This window comes from Eublepharis macularius, chromosome 6 (genome assembly GCF_028583425.1).
Source record: "Eublepharis macularius isolate TG4126 chromosome 6, MPM_Emac_v1.0, whole genome shotgun sequence".
Taxonomy (NCBI): Eukaryota; Metazoa; Chordata; class Lepidosauria; order Squamata; family Eublepharidae; genus Eublepharis; species Eublepharis macularius.
In genome coordinates this window covers 11,820,478-11,837,898 of record NC_072795.1, presented here as the reverse complement: position 1 = coordinate 11,837,898, position 17,421 = coordinate 11,820,478, and the positions used below count along the sequence as shown (strand labels likewise).

General features: G+C 50.1%; 1 protein-coding gene across 1 annotated transcript in view; it reads right to left on the bottom strand.

Annotated features, from left to right (window-relative positions):
* Positions 1-1,111: 1,111 nt before the first annotated feature.
* The window catches only part of FAM131A (family with sequence similarity 131 member A), a 31,623-nt gene continuing 15,313 nt past the window's right edge, over positions 1,112-17,421 (bottom strand). The window contains exons 3-4 of the mRNA XM_054982748.1: positions 11,586-11,714; positions 1,112-1,650 (exon numbers count right to left, since the gene is read on the bottom strand). Coding sequence (XP_054838723.1) covers positions 1,112-1,650; positions 11,586-11,714 — 668 coding nt within the window. The remainder of the gene's footprint in view (positions 1,651-11,585; positions 11,715-17,421) is intronic.

Here is a 17,421-nt window from a genome sequence, read left to right as displayed (position 1 = left end):
GCTGATTGGGAACGGGCTTGGGTGAGGATCACAGTATGGCCCACCCTGTTTGGCCAGGGTGGGTGCAAAGGAGCAGCAAGGGAAGAGCCCCTCACAAAACCCATCCACAGCACGGGCACCAAGGCCCCTGACGACAGCAACACGGAGACGCACATACAAAAATATAGAAAATATCTGGGGCGGGGCAGAAGGGCTGGCCCTCCCCCCGCCGGCCCCTATCGTGCTCCCGGCCTCCTCCCAAAGGAGAAACTGGGGCTGGAGGAGGGGACCCCCCCCCCCAGCAGCCATCTGTGCTTCTAAGTCAAAGCACACAACCCCTATCCCTGCCACGCCCATTTCTTCCAGTGGAGCCACAGTATAAAATTCATTACAGTAAAAGCCAAGAAGAGGCCAGTACGGGCCGGACAACAGTGAGTTTGTTTGTTTGTTTGTTTTAAAAAAGGCATAAACATGTTAAGCATCCATTGCATTCCACATTCCGCTTCAGCCCTTGGCCTTGAGCCGGACGAGTTTGGAAGGGGAAAGGGGTGATACAGGGATATAGATAATTTTTTCAATTGTCTTCAGAAATATTACAGTTCCGCTTCACAAGCATTAGCCATGCCACCTGGACAGCCTCAAGGTGCCCTCTCCTCCCTGGGGCACAGACACCGGGGCGCGCGGCATGCTCCGAACCAGCCCAGATAGCGGCAAGTCCAGTCAGCGCTGCCCCAGGTTCGGTATATCACTTGGGGGTGGGGGTTCTTTCCCCTCCCCCAAGACATTCTCATGCAAGAAAACAAAACAGGCCACAAGAGAAAGAGAGAGAGAGAGAGAGAGAATGCAGCAGGCAAAATCCACGAAGCCACGTGAAAGGCCCCTCGGGATTAAATGGTTGGAATCAGATGGCACGGTGGAGGTGAAGAGGGTGCAGGACGGGGGTCAGGCAAGCAAGATACTGGTTTCGTTTGAACCGGCTTTCCCTTGCCCGACACAGGTCCACGACACCTCCTAGGGGGTGGACGAGAACCTTCCCTTCAAGAGAACAGATGGGCCACGGAGCAGGGTCGAGGATGGGTGCCACAGAGTGGGACAAGATGGCAGGTGCAGCATGCCACAGACGGAGCGGGGTTCACTGTTCGCCAGTGTCCTCCTCTTGCTCTTTCTCCACCTCCTCCTCCTCGTTGTCATCAAGCGAGACCACGCCGGAGGAGGCCACGTCGGACACCTTCCTCCGGACCTGGCAGCTGTCCCCGTGGATTTTGCAGCCCCCGTGGCAGTCCTTGCAAGGGATGCCCTCATCCTCTGTGGGCGAGAGGCAGGACTCGGTGAAGGACATGGAGTACATAGAGTCCTGGCACTCGAGCTGCGCCAGGCTCCGGAAGGCACATTCCCCAGCTGTCTGTGTGGGCAACTTGGAGAGGAGCAGCTCCTCCCCGCCGGACATGGAGCCCAGCAGCTTGGCAGCCAGTTCGGACGGCGAGCCCAACTCCTTGAGAAGGAGGCTGTCCTCCAGGCTGCAGAGACTGGAACACAAAGTCTCCGGGGAGATGGTGGTCTGGGAGGAGTCGCTCTCCGGGTCGCAGGAGCCTTGCCGGGCGTTCAGCTGACACAAGCGGCTGTGCAGGAAGCCCCTCAGCAGAGTGCCTGGGGGGAGCTGGTTCACTGCATCTGCAAGGCAACAAAGGAGAGGACCGTTAGCCGCACAGGACTACAAGGATTGCAGTACCCCAAGGCAAACCGAGGCCGCGAGTGCCTGCAGCTTGCAATTTATCTATGGGCAGAGCAAGAGATCTTCGTCTCGTCTTTTTGAGGCCCGAGTGTTGCCAAATCCTTAGCATCCCAGAATCTGAAACTCATGTGCAAGGCCTGGTGAGGTCATGTGTAGAGTTCCTAAGGGCCTGCCAGTGGTGGGCAAACTTGTAGGGGTTTACCCCATTGCCTGCTGATCTGCCCGCAATTGGTGAAAGGTGGCCAGCCCCCCCAGAGGTCACCTGTGACCAGCAGGCACTCCAGGAACATGCAAGGTACACGGGCTCCTGAGGGGGACGGGGGTGGCAACATCACTTCTGGAAGTCACTTCCAATTTGGTCCCAAACAGGCCGAATCAGCCCCATGCAGAGCACTCCTGCTGCCAGCGTGACGACATCACTTCCAGAAGCAGGGCTTTTTTTCAACTGGAACGCAGTGGAACAGAGTTCCGGAACCTCTTAAAAATGGTCACATGGCTGGTGGCCCCGCCCCTGATCTCCAGACAGCGGGGAGTTGAGATTACCCTCCACGCAGCTGCAGGCCAGATTGCAGAGGGCAATCTAAACTCCCCTCTGTCTGGAGATCAGGGGGGCGGGGCCACCAGCCACGTGACCATTTTCACCGTGGGCAACCCACTGAGTTGCACCACTTTTCCCAGAAAAAAAGCCCTGCCCAGAAGCAGGGCTCATTTCGAGGGGGAACACGCAGGAACACAGTTCCAGCAGTTCCCCAAAGAGGTCACATGTCAGGTGGCCCCGCCCACCTGACTCTTGGCCATTTCGGGCCTGTTTCAGCCTGGATTGGGGCTGAAACGGCCCGGATCGGGCCTCTGACGGGTGGTGGATCACTCTCCCGCTCATCAGAGGCCCAATCCTGACCATTTTGGGCCCCTATTCAGCCATTTCCAGCCCCTATTTGCAATTTTGGGACCAATTTTGGCCCTGAATGGCCAGGATTGGGTCCAAAACCTCTAGAATAGGTGATGTCAGGGGGTGTGGCATATGCAAATCAGTTATACTAATGACTAGGGGTGTGCAAGCCAAATATTTTCAGCTATAGCCGAAAGTAGAAAGCCGAAAGAAGATTCTCTATCGTTAAAGCCGAAAGCCGAAACAAGAATCTCTTTCGGCTTTCGGCTTTCGGGATTCTTTCGGCATTATTTCGGCATTCTTTCGGCTTTTTTCTATGGGAAAATGCCTCCGTCTTCCAGGACGCCTGGAGGAGGCATTTTCCCACCGAATAAGCGCAAAATTGGTGGGGACCTTCCTCTAACCCTTCTCTAACAACCATCCAAGTTTCAGACAGATTGAACTTTGGGGGGCCATGTTATGGCCCCCCAAAGCAGGTCCCCCCATCCTCCCATAAGAAAGCGAAGGAGCAGCATATTGTTAGCATGCTGCTGCTCATCTTTCTTCATTATTTCCTATGGGGAAAAAATGAAGAGGCAGGCTTCCTTTGCCAGGGGTGGCATTTTGCATGCAAAATGCCCCCTCACCCTCAGGGGCCCTTCTCCCACCCCTCCTCCCACCCCCCACCAAGGCTCAGCCTGCTCCCACTTGGGGGGGCCATTTCATGGCCTCCCCAAGTAGGTGCTCTAATCTCTACCACTGACAGCTGGGGGAGGCTTGTGTTGCCAGGGGTGGCATTTTGCATGCAAAATGCCCCCCAGCCCTCAGGGGCCCTTCTCCCACCCCTCCTCCCACCCCCCACCCAGGCTCAGACTGCTCCCACTTGGGGGGGGCCATTTCATGGCCTCCCCAAGTAGGTGCTCTAATCTCTACCACTGACAGCTGGGGGAGGCTTGTGTTGCCAGGGGTGGCATTTTGCATGCAAAATGCCCCCCAACCCTCAGGGGCCCTTCTCCCACCCCTCCTCCCACCCCCCACCAAGGCTCAGACTGCTCCCACTTGGGGGGGGGGCATTTCATGGCCTCCCAAGTAGGTCCTCTCAGCCCCTAAAGTCCACCCCTTACAGCCCCACACAAACCCAATTCCCCCCCAGCTGCCACACACAGACCCAAATCCCCACATTAGCCCCTCACAGACCCAAATCCACCCCCACCTGCCCCACACCCATAACCCCAGGAACAGGCTGGCAAAGGCCAGCCCTCTCCCTTTGTTCCCTATGCTGGGAACTTCTAAACTCTCTTTCCCTGGGCAATTCTGCACAGCCCAGGGGTGCCACAATGGTGGGCACACTTCTGAGTGCCAGCTGGTCCCTGTGAAAGAGCACCTGAACCACAGACACCCTCCCTCAAATTCCCCCACCACCTACAGAGATGGCTGGCCAGCCAGCCCCATTGTTCCCTATGATGGGAACCAACTGCACAACAAAGAATAAAACAAGAACAACACAAAATAAAGTTTTTAAAAAATTATTTTCTCCCTTCCAAAGTACAAGTAGGCAAAGCATTATGACACATTACACCAGCAGTCCCCCACACAGAAAAATTAAAACAAAACTCACTTAACATCAGAGAATCACAAAACACGATTCCTCTCAAAAACACTTTATTTCTTGAACAGCTTTAGGTTACACAGCAGGGGGGAACACCAAAGGGCATGGCAGCACTATCTTACACAAAAATAACACAACTCACTTAACATCAGAGAATCACAAAGCACAATTCCTGTCAAAAACACTTTATTTCTTGAACAGCTTTAGGCTACACAGCAGGGGGGGACACCAAAGGGCATGGAAGCAGTATCTTACACAAAAATAACACAACTCACTTCACATTAAAGAATCACCCCAAAAAATTGCTGTCAAAAGCACTTTATTTCTGTAACTGCTTTAGGTTACACAGTAGGAAGGCACCACAGAGCAGGAAAGCAGTGTACTACACAAAAATAACACAACTCACTTCACATCAGAGAATCACACAAACACAATTGCTGTCAAAAACGGTGAAGTGGGTTGTATTATTTTTTGTAGTACATTGCTATCATGCCCTGTTGTGCCCTCCTACTGTGTAACCTAAAGCTGTTCAAGAAATAAAGTGTTTTTGCCAGGAATTGTGTTTTTGTGATTCTCTGATGTTAAGTGAGTTGTGTTATTTTTGTGTAAGATAGTGCTGCCATGCCCTTTGGTGTTCCCCCCTGCTGTGTAACCTAAAGCTGTTCAAGAAATAAAGTGTTTTTGACAGGAATTGTGCTTTGTGATTCTCTGATGTTAAGTGAGTTGTGTTATTTTTGTGTAAGATAGTGCTGCCATGCCCTTTGGTGTTCCCCCCTGCTGTGTAACCTAAAGCTGTTCAAGAAATAAAGTGTTTTTGACAGGAATCATGCTTTGTGATTCTCTGATGTTAAGTGAGTTGTGTTATTTTTCTGTGTGGGGGACTGCTGGTGTAATGTGTCATAATGCTTTGCCTACTTGTACTTTGGAAGGGAGAAAAAAAATTTAAAACTTTATTTTGTGTTGTTCTTGTTTTATTCTTTGTTGTGCAGTTGGTTCCCATCATAGGGAACAATGGGGCTGGCTGGCCAGCCATCTCTGTAGGTGGTGGGGGAATTTGAGGGAGGGTGTCTATGGTTCAGGTGCTCTTTCACAGGGACCAGCTGGCACTCAGAAGTGTGCCCACCATTGTGGCACCCCTGGGCTGTGCAGAATTGCCCAGGGAAAGAGAGTTTAGAAGTTCCCAGCATAGGGAACAAAGGGAGAGGGCTGGCCTTTGCCAGCCTGTTCCTGGGGTTATGGGTGTGGGGCAGGTGGGGGTGGATTTGGGTCTGTGAGGGGCTAATGTGGGGATTTGGGTCTGTGTGTGGCAGCTGGGGGGGAATTGGGTTTGTGTGGGGCTGTAAGGGGTGGACTTTAGGGGCTGAGAGGTCCTACTTGGGGAGGCCATGAAATGCCCCCCCCCAAGTGGGAGCAGTCTGAGCCTTGGTGGGGGGTGGGAGGAAGGGTGGGAGAAGGGCCCCAGAGGGCTGGGGGGCATTTTGCATGCAAAATGCCACCCCTGGCAAGACAAGCCTTCCCCAGCTGTCAGTGGTAGAGAAAAGAGCACCTACTTGGGGAGGCCATGAAATGCCCCCCCCCCAAGTGGGAGCAGTCTGAGCCTGGGTGGGGGGTGGGGGGAAGGGTGGGAGAAGGGCCCCTGAGGGCTTGGGGGCATTTTGCATGCAAAATGCCACCCCTGGCAACACAAGCCTCCCCCAGCTGTCAGTGGTAGAGATTAGAGCACCTACTTGGGGAGGCCATGAAATGGCCCCCCCAAGTGGGAGCAGGCTGAGCCTTGGTGGGGGGTGGGAGGAGGGGTGGGAGAAGGGCCCCTGAGGGTGAGGGGGCATTTTGCATGCAAAATGCCACCCCTGGCAAAGGAAGCCTGCTTCTTCATTTTTTCCCCATAGGAAATAATGAAGAAGATGAGTAGCAGCATGCTAACAATATGCTGCTCCTTCGCTTTCTTATGGGAGGATGGGGGGACCTGCTTTGGGGGGCCATAACATGGCCCCCCAAAGTCCAATCTGTCTGAAACTTGGGTGGTTGTTAGAGAAGGGTTAGAGGAAGGTCCCCACCACTTTTGGGCTTATTCGGTGGGAAAATGCCTCCCCCAGACGTCCGGGAAGACGGAGGCATTTTCCCATTGAAAAGCCGAAAGAAAGCCGAAAGAATCCCGAAACGTTTTGGCTTTTTTCTTTCGGCTACCCGAAACGTTTCGGCATTCCCCGAAACGTTTTGGCATTCCCCGAAAGAAGCCGAAACACTTTTGTTTCGGCATTCTTTCGGCATTCTGAATGCCGAAACGCACATCCCTACTAATGACACACTTCCGGTGATGGCAAGAGGCATGGCAGATGCTAATGAGTTGTGCTAATGCGTTGTGCTAATGAGTTCCTCAAGCTCTTTTTCTACGAAATGACCCCTGTCCAGAAGTAATGTCATCATGCAAGCACAAACATGGGGCACGCAACAGACGCGAGGTAAGTGCCAGCCCCCTCCCATGCTCCCACCGGGAGGGTATAGGGAACTGCCAACTCCAGTCATGGTGCAGGGCCTGATGAGGTCATGCTTCCACTGTATAGCCCGAGTGGTTCCAATCTGGCCCTTGTAACTGTACGAATGGTGCAACCTTGGTCGAAGGCGAACAGCAACAACTGCCTTTACGTTCAGAAGCTGGGTCTGACTTTGAACGCACAGTTTCCTTAAATAAATAACGACTCCCTTGAGTTACCCAAGCCTCTTGATGCTTCCTGAGAGGGAGACCTTTGCCCTGGTTTTTTAAACTACTCTTTAAACCAGCTAACATTGCATCTTCGACATGTGTTCTTCACACCTCAGATGTCACCGAGCGACTCTGAGAAATCCCCTCCCCTGTTGTATCTCAGCTCAAGCTGAACTGAGGGGCAGCACTGTACAACCCGCCAGCACCAGGGGTCCACCCACTGTCATCTCCAGGGGTTCCCAACAGCATCAGTTGTGTCCTTTACCTCTTCTCTGTTGCTTTTGCATTTCTTTCTTTCCTGCGTCTTACTGGAGGGATTTAATAAACCTGCTTTTCTTCCACACTTGTGCGTTTATTGTCTTCAAATCCAAAAGAACCATTTGCCCCTTGTCAAAACAATCTCTTGATAGCATATTGGGGGGCAGTTGTGTTTTGCTAACATGTGTGTGTAAGGTGCTATCAAGTTGCAACTGGCTTATAGTGACCCCATAAAGTTTTCAAGGCAAGAAAGCAACAGTAGCGGCTTGTCAATTGCCTGCCTCTGTCAAATGACCCTGAAGTTCCTCAATTCCTGCATTGTGCAGGGGGTTGGACTAGATGACCCCAGGGGTACCTTCTAATTCTATGATTCTCAGTGGTCTCCCCCCACCCAAGTACTAACCAGGGCCAACCTTACTTAGCTTCCAAGTTCCGATGAGAACCAGCCAAGCTGGGCTATTCAGGCTACTAATATAGCTGCAGCCAAAACAACAAAGACCCTTTTGTACAAAACAGGATACAGCAAAGTAAAGAGACACAATGTTCAAAAGGCAAAACAGAATTTTCACAGCACAAAATGGAGAAAGGGGGTGGCGGTTGAGGAAGTGATCCTCGCTTGTGAGAACGAAGGACTTATCTTCCGGTTTTCAGCTGTGAAAATGCTGGAGAGGATAGGAGACCTCTCATTGCTACGAAGCTCGGGCTACTCACGTTCTCTCAGTCTAACCTACCTCACAGGGTTGTCGTAAAAATACAACCGGAAAGGGTAAGATTCGGGTGCAGTAGCCTCTTAAAGACCAACTAGATTTACAGTGTATGAGCTTTTGAGAGTCAGAGTTCCCTTTGTCAGAAGAGAAAGGGTGAACCTTGGTAAAATACTCCAAGATCCTTGGAGAAAAGACGGGATAAAAAAAGTCCTAGATAAAGAGGCCCCCTGATTCCTGTGTGATGCAGAATGAAGGGCTGCTAGTCTTGTATTTGCTATCAAATGGGTAAGTGGCAACTTTCAAAAAGGTATTCTGGACCTCCTGGGATCTATGACAATGTTTGTTCAGGGGCAGGGAGCAGGGCTAGAGGTCAACAGACAATGCAACATATCCTACTTTTCTCCCCAATAGGCGCTCCAAAGTGACATAATAATCTCTCCTTCACAATTTTTCTCCACACAACAACCCTGTGAGGTAGGTTAGGCTGAGAGTGTGTGACCGGCCCAGGTCACCCACTCCTTTGGGATTTGAACCTTGGTCTCCCCAGTCCTAGTCTGAAACTCCAGCCACTACACCATGGTTCAAATGTAACCATTGTTTGCAAATCCCGGTGCAGCCAAGTTGTGGTTGGTCATTCCATCCAAATTATCAAGCTATAGTTTGAGGAGGTCTTCCACCTTTTGGGGGGATCACATCTGGGATTTCTGGCAGGCAAGGAGCATGCCCCATCATTTTCTACACAAACCATGGTTTGTCTGGAACACAAACCATGGTTTGGAAGAGATTTCTCTGGGGAATGAGATCAAGATAATCTTAACGATGGAATTCCCCATTACTATGTATAGATGTGAAGGTTGGACAGTGAAGAAAGCTGACAGGAAGAAAATTGATTCATTTGAAATGTGGTGGTAAGCTAAAATGACAAAACTAAGGCTATCATACTTTGGTCCTATCATGAGAAGACAAGACTGTCTGGAAAAGTCAATAATGCCAGGAAAAGTAGAAGGCAGTAGGAAAAGAGGAAGACCTAAAAAGAGATGGCTTGACTCAATAAAAGAAGCCACGTCCTCCAGTTTGCAGAATCTGAGTAAGTCTGTTAATGATAGGAAGTTCTGGAAGTCTTTCATTCATAGGGTTGCCATAAGTCGGAGGCGACTTGATGGCACATAACACACACATTGATAGCACAAATCATGGCTCATTGTTACACCCGAACTGGATATATTTGGACTTAGTCGCTTGCGGTTTTAACTCTCAGCTGTTGCATATACTGCTTGGCTTGCCAAATGTTCCTTTAAGTTTTGTACTTAAGCCAGTACAGAAAATTTGGGGTTCTCTGTTCCTGCCTGTGACGTCTTTCAATTTCATTATATTCAAAATAATAATAATAATAAGTCAGCGCCGCATCCTGTAATCCTCCCAGTGGTGGGCATGTGGCTTTCTGCCATAGCTGTGGGCCCTGTGACGTAGGCTCCCCATGACCACAGAGAGGCAGCGTTCCCATCCGTGCCTCCTCTTCTCTATTGCCCACTCGTTCTAATTATACAGAAGAATAATTAGAACTTTCCTTCCACGCTGCACCGGCAGATTACCGCTGACTTTCTTTGATATGCAAATGGGCCCAGATTCATCGGCAGTTAATTGTAGGGGGGGGAGCTTTCATTCGCACAGAAGGATGAAGATTACACGCTTCACCAGCCCTTGTTCGCCAGCTGTTCGGCTCATTCTGGGCAACGGCTTTTGAAGGCCCCGCAATGACCTATGGCAAACCAAGGGCAAGGAGACGCCACGGGGGGAGAATGAGTAGACACAGCCTGCGTCTGAAATCAGCAGTGTTTGGCGGGACGCAGTGGGTTCTTTCTGGAAAAGTACCGTCTGCTAAAGCCAAGGCTCAAACTAGAATTTGTAGGCTCAGTCCCCGGAACACACACATTTGGGGATCAGTTCCCAGCAGGAATTGTTCTCTTTCTGCCGAGCCTGTAAGACAGAGATGTTTCACTAGGCATATGGTGGTTGAGGTGGGTGGCCCGTGAAGCCGGCCTCCTGCCAGCGGGGAGGGCTACCCTCAGTTCTGTTAACATCGAGTAGTTGGCCACCCGGTCCCACGGATTGTTGTTTGGATCGCGCAATATGTGTGCAGCTGTCTTTTAGAAATTTTATTGTTGTATTATTGAAGTTTTTATCTGGGCCATTTCCACATGTCTTACCTTGTTCCGGAAAACAGAGAAATCGCGCGAGAAGACGCCGTTATCGCGTCTTCTCGTGCGATAACTGCGTCTTCTCGCGCAATTTCGTGGGAGATTTCGCTGTTTTCTGGAACAAGGTAAGCTGTGTGGAAACGGCCCTGGTTTTAAATTAACATGTTTATGTATTTTATATATGTTGTATTTTGCTCTGAGCTTGTTTATGGGGAAAGAGGATTAGAAATAATACTAATACTAATAATTCTGTGCTACGTATACAGAATCTGCAGGGCAGATCCAGGGATGGAAGCAAGCAGGCAAGATCTATTACACACAGGAGCAATAGCGGGTAGAACAGGGGCATGCTAACCTTTGAACTTTTAAACATTTCCGAACTAGTTTTGAACCACGAGCTTAGAAAACCACTAAAAGAGGGTGGAGAAGCGCTTTAATTTTGAGAACAGCCTGTGCCAGAACCCGGGCTTGCATTGGGATGCTGCTGTCTATTATGGGAGGAGATCTTGCTTCATAATTCAAAATACGGTGGCTGTGATTCACTGACGAGGAGGAAATACTCTGTGCGTGCTCAGGAGAACTTCTGCCAAAGGGGGGGTCTCGTCCACAAATGTTTGGGCTGGAATACGCACTCGTGTCTGGCAATGTTGTCCTCCTGTCCACTCCCCCTGCAGCAGCAGACCCATTCTTCAGGCCCTGCAACGCCCCCTCTGGCAATACAGGGCCCCAGGCCTTCTCCAGCATTAAGCCAGCAGCAGCGACACCCAGGCACAGCCCCAAGGACCAGCCTGCAGCCACCCAGCTGACTCACCCTTGTCCTGCAGCTGCCCAGGCAGCTCTACCTCAGCCAGGTTCACAGGGGATTGCCAGCAGCTCGAGCCAGGCAAGCCCAAGCTACCAAGGGAGCCACCGGAGACGATCCAGAAGCAGCAGGGGAGAGCCAGGCAGAGAGCAGACCAAATGCCCCGCCCTAGGTTGGGGCCAGAAGACTGCCGAGTCTACCCAGCCCTCCCATCAGATAGGTTGGGAGGAGGGCCAGTCAGGGAGGCTGGGTGGAGACTGGACGAAGAGCCAGGGGGGTAGGGCAAGGGGAGGCCTTTAAAGTCAGGTTCCCGTGACGCCTGGGGAGGAAGCGAGGGGAGAGGCAGGTGGAGTGTGCTGTGGCTCCCAGGGCAGGAGGAGGAGCAAGGTGGTGCAACCCCCTTCCCTGCCCATCGGAGGCCGGAGGACGTCTACCTGGGGAGCTGGCAGGATGGCAGGCCGTCAGGTGGGGGCACGGGTGAGGGAGGAGCTTCTTAACTTGTTAATCTTTTAGGCGGTGCCGCCTGTGAGCATCCTGGGATGTTTGGCTCAGTACTCAAGGGGAAGCTTCTTTGCACGGAGATGCTCCTTCCCCCCCCCCCCACAAACATAGGGAGAAACTTGGATCGTCCATTGAATAGGCAATAAGGAACCCTGCTGTGGGAAAGGGAAAGATCTCCTGGGATGCTCCCTGCTGGACGCAACAAGGGACACCGTCTGCTCACTTACCAGCTGGCTGGGTGGTCTCAGAGGGGGTGGCGAAGTCCTCGTCGTAGGATTCATCGTTTGAATCGTCCCCATCTACAGAGGACCAGGCCCTCAGTTTGGCTTCGGCGATGGCAAACTGTTCAGCTACCCCTAGGGAGGAAGGACAGCTGTCAATCAGGGGCAGAGATGCGGGGCCCAATGGGAAGAAGGGGTTCACATGACGGCATCCCAAACAAGCGTATGCTCGTTTGTTCATTTAGAGCCAACATTGACGCTTCAATTGGCTCACAGAGACAAAAAAACGACAGATGATCATAAAAGGATGGAAGCGAGGGACTGGGCGGGATCTAAATTTGAGGGAGGGGCTCGGCTGCTGCTTTCTCTCCCTCCAGGAAAAACTTCCATCTGCCCTGAGCCTGCTGAAAATGCGGGGAGGGTGGAATACAAATCAAAAATAAATAAATAAATAAATAAGTAAAAGCCAGGATTTTCCACTGTGTGAATAAAGTGCTATCAAGTCACAGTGGACTTATGGTAACCCTGCTGGGGTTTTCAAGGCAAGAAGCTAAGAGAGGCGAACTTCTTCAGTGATCTCCCATCCAACTACTAACCAGGGACAACCCTGCCTAGCTTCCGAGATCTGAGGTGTTAGGGTTAGCCCTGGCCATCCAGGTCAGGGCAGATATTTCACTGGCAGTTTTCAACGCCATTCCTGACAGATTCTCCTGGGCCTTGAACAGCAGAAGCGCAAATACGGGACAAACGGATATGTGACCATCACATTAAAGGCCTGGCTGACCACCTCGTCCCAAGTTCCCCTGCTTGGACCAGGAAGCCCACCAGCCTCCAAAGGAACTCTTTACGATGACCCCCTGCGGCCTGCCAGAGTATTTTCAAGCCCTTTCAAGCCTTGATAAGGGAATTCCACTTTGGTGGGTCACAGGGAGAATGGGTCAAGCCAGAGGGCTCCATTTAACCAGCCACCCTCTCCTGCCCAGTTGCCATTCTGTCAAAGAGAATATGGAGTACCCTCACAGTGAGGTAGCCATGCTGGCCTCTCGCACCAAAAGAGTCCTGCGGCATCTTAAAGAGGAACACATTCACTCTCGTGAGCTTCAAGGTACTGTACAATCCATTTATAGATGGTCATAGATCCAGAGGAGATAGCCGTGTTAGTCTGTAGTAGCAAAATAGTAAAGATTCCAGTAGCACCGTTAAGACTGACCAACTTTATTAGCACAAGCTTTCGAGAGCCACAGCTCTCTTCATCAGATGCATCTGACGAAGAGAGCTATGGCTCTTGAAAGCTTATGCTACAATAAAGTCAGTTAGTCTTAAAAGTCCTACTGGACGCTTTACATTTATAGATGGGTAGCTGTGCTAGTCTGTCTAGAGCAGTAGAAAAGAGCAACAGTCCAGTAGCACCTATAAGACTAACAAAATTTGTGGTGGGGTAGGAGCTTTCGTGACTCACAGCTCACTTCTTCAGATACAGCTGTCTGTACAGCTGAACAGATACAGTATCTGAAGAAGTGAGCTGTGACTCACAACAGCTCATACCCTACCACAAATTTTGTAAGTCTTATAGGTGCTACTGGACTCTTGCACTTTTCTATTGTACATATCGTTTGCCTTTAAGATGACACAAGACTCTATTTTCACGATATCTTATCGACACATGACTCCCATTACGGAGCAAAGCAAGTTTCTAGTCTCTAAGATGGCAATGGAAACTCAATGACTTGTACTCATCCCCTCACCTCCCCAATTAGAGTTGCCAGATAGAGAACATACACACACATTTCTCAGTGTGATGCTAAATGAGCCGGCCGCAAGTTCTCCCCCATTCATTCATTCATTCATTCATTCATTCATTCATTCATTCATTCATTGCCCACCTTTCTTGCATTTCCCGGTCACATCACCCAACTCCTTTTCTGAAGATGTGCCATCGCACAGGACTGAGTGAGGAACAATAATCTACAAAGCCTTTCATGGATCTGGTCCCACATATCTGCAGGACTGCCTCTCCTGCTACGCTCTGCTGCAGCAGCTCCACTCATCTGAGCAAAACCTCTGAAGGTGCCTCCTTGCAAATGGGTAAGATGGACCACGGCCCATGCAGGTGCATTCTCTGTCGTGGCTCCCCCCTTGTGCAAAGGCCCGCCTGAGGCAGCCAAGAAGGCTGCCACGCTCCTGCCATTCCACAAACCACGTCGAACAGAATTATTCAAGAGGGCATTTTTATAAAAGGAACGGCTGTAGCGTAATGGATTGGTCCAGCAGGATGCTTTTTCATAAACAGAACAGGTTTATTGTATGTTTCATCCTGCTCTTACTGCACGGTCTTCTGAAATTCCATGATGTTTGATATATCTTATCGGAGACCTTTTCTTTTTGCATTGTTTTTCTAACTTTTGTAATCCGAGTCCTGCTGCATCGGTCGTTGGGCATCTTAACGCTGCCTGATTGTTTTCTACCGCGGGATATGCCTTGAGCCACAGCAAGAAAGGCAGGCTATGAATTAAGTAACTCAAAATAAAGAATGAGCTGTTCGCTCATGCATTTGGAAATGTAAAAGAATCTACAGGTGCTCTGGTTGGTAGCTTATCGCCTCGAGAATCTACACCTCCCTTTCAACATTTTCCCGCAGCTGAAAAGGTTACAGCCACCATGTTATCTTCTTGGCCAAACAATTTCCCAAAGCTGCTACGGAAAGAAGGAGCAATGGCTATATATTCTCTTGCTGGCTCCTTAAATGTTATCATGCATAACCTTTAAAGTGATCAGCGGGAGTCCCGGGTTGCAATCCGGCAATCCTTCCCCCAAGAAAACAAATTGTTAGGCTGGTTTAGTCAACTAGGCAGCCTTCCGATTTCCCCTGAGAAACTTCCCTCCCCCTCCCACGGACCCGTGCAAACCCCATTGTTAGCCTACATGTACTCACTGATACGAAATATATGCAAATTTAAAATTGCTCCCTGCCTCAGGCCGAGTTGAAATATAACAACAGCGAAGCAACTAAAAAAGTCCAATCACCTAAATTCTACTTGCAAGATAAAAAAAGTGCAAATTAAGAAAATTAGCATGACGCCGCCTCATTTGCATATATTATTGGAAAACAAATATTTCTTCGCTTTTCCCGGAAAGCATCGCAGGCTTAGAGAAAGGAAGACCTTCTGGTCCTCCTGGTAAGAGAAATTGTAGATGCAGAGAGAGGGGAGCAAAGATGCAGCAGGCGCGTGACTTGTCAGGCTTCAAGCGGGAGTGAAGCACCACTTCAAGCAGAGTTTCCTATTCCCCCACCGCATGCCAAAGCCTGAGCATAGGGGAAAGTAAGAAATTATTTGCTGGATTAGACCAAAACTCTATGGGTTTGGGCTGCCCACCTGTGTCTCGGCACGGTCCACCCTGAACAGGTGGGGGCGGAGCACCTGAAGGACCATCTCTTCCCCTACTTTCCATCCCACCAGCTAAGGTCAGCGTCCCAATATCTGCTCTCTCTGCCCCTGCCTGCAGAAGTGAGGTGGGCGGAGATCAGAGACGGTTTTCTTTTTTCCTGTAGTGGTGCATTGCCTTTGGAATACCTGCTGCTTCTCAACCTTGTGGCTCACCTGGCGGCAGCCTACCTTTCTTTTAGGAGCCAAGCTTTTAACAAATGAGTTTCATCTCTTAAACATTTTGTGGTGTGCTTCTCACTCGAGGAAGGTAATGCATATTGCATGCTGTTATGTCCCGGCATATTTAATGGAGCTGGCTTGTTTTTTAGAGACTCTTTTAAATGACACTGGCTTGTATCTGGTGGTTTTGTAAAACGGCTTTGGTTTTTTAACGGTTGCATTTGATGGGTTTTGTTTCATTGCTTTAGTTGTAAGCCGCCTTGAATGGGCCTCTGGAGAAACAGCTTATAAATTCTCTAAGCAACTAAAAAGCCCAGCAGCCAGCTCAAAGGAAGCCTACAAGCCTGGGATGAAAGCTGCAGTTCTCAGTATTTAGAATTTACATGTATACTGCCTCTGAACATGGAGGTTCCATTTAGAAATCCTGGTGAACACTTTGACAGTCCTGTCCTCCATTAACTTGCCTAACCATGTGCCCTGGACTTACTGTTGGTCTGTTTTACAGGGTGACCTCTCCCCAAATTTAAGTATTAAAAGAGAAAGAGAGAAAAAAATCTGTCATGTCTTCCTTTGGCCAGGCAGCCCCTCATTCATTTGAATGATACCTCTCCTATTCTGAAAATCAGGAAGTGCAGGATAATTTCTGCCCTTCGTAAGTTAGCTGCATCTTTTCCTAGCATAGAGGTAAGGCATTTAAAGAATAAAAAAGATTAGTTTTTCTTTATTTGGATGCTTATAAAAGGTAAAGGAACAGGGCCAGCCATGAAAAGTGGCAACCTTAATTTAAACTGGAAAGTCGCTTTCAGGTCTGTGGAACCTGACATGCCCATTTCAGACTTGGTTTTGCCTTCCAGTCGCTGGAAAGCAGAGTGCCTCTGAGCACACGCAAAGCTCCAGGCACAAACAATTCCTAAATCCCCAGTGTTGAGGCGCTGGTATCTTTCTTTTTAAACCCCTCGCCGATTGCCAGAGCCAGGTGTCCAGAGCACACGGTGCCAGGCCGAGCCCCGTATTCGTGCATTTCACTTGTCAGCAAAACAGCCAAGCCTGCTGTTAAACCGGAGCCGCGTGCGGCTAATTTGGGGCTGCAGCTGCCTGCGTGCGTCACCTCCCATGTGTGTGGGGGGGGGAATTGGTCATTCCCAGCTTCAGGATCCAGCCATTGCAATTAGCCCACAGTTGCCTGCTGGTTGAAGCCCAGCCAAAGATGTGGCAGAGCAGCCTAGAGGCCCAGCCAGCAATTCCCCACCAAAAACACAGAGGTAGGGGCAGCCTAGGATGCTGGAGAGATTGGTCTGTTCGCCAGCTCCAGGTTGGGAAATTCCTGGAGATTTTTGGGGTGGAGCTTGGAGAGGGTGGGGTTTGGGGAGAGGATGGAGCCTTGGTGGGGTATAATACCTTAGAGTTCACCCTCCAAAGCAGACAGTTTCTCCAGGGGAACTGATCTCTGTTGCAGAGGAGTTAGCTGTGTTAGTCTGGGGTAGCAAAATCAAAAAGAGTCCAGTAGCACCTTTAAGACTAACCAATTTTATTGTAGCATAAGCTTTCGAGAAGCACAGTTCTCTTCGTCAGGCATCTGACGAAGAGAACTTGATTCTCGAAAGCTTATGCTACAATAAAATTGGTTAGTCTTAAAGGTGCTACTGGACTCTTTTTGATCTCTGTTGGTTAGAGATCAGTTGTAATTCTAGGTGATCTCCAGCCACCACCTGGAGGCAGGCAACCCGAAGAGGTTCATCAGGCTTGCCTTCCGACTTGCTCTGCCTCCTGCTGCCAGGGAGGTAAAGTAGGCTGGGTAAGGGGCACCCACAGCACCAAATTTTTTCAATGTAACTGTGTTGCGCTTAAACTGGGAGAGCAGCCTTATCCCGAGCGGGCAAGGCTGAATCTGGCGGCCTGGAGAAGCAGTGTGGTGTAGGGGTTATTTATTCACTTCGCTTTTCTTCCCAAAGGGGAACTAAAGCGGCTTATGTCATTCTTCTCGCTGTCGTTTTATCCTCCCAACACTCCTGTAAGGTAGGTGAGGCTGAGAGTGTACGACTGGCCCGAGGATATTCTGCAAGCTTCCATGGCAGAGAGGGGATTTGGATTGGTGGCTCCCAGATCCTAGCCTGACACTCTAACCACTACACAGCACTACCATCTTCTCCCCAAGGGGGCCAAATGAGTATTCAAAAGACTTCCTGTGTAAGCATCTGCAGTCCTCTCTGCCTGTATTGGACATGCTAAAAATTAAT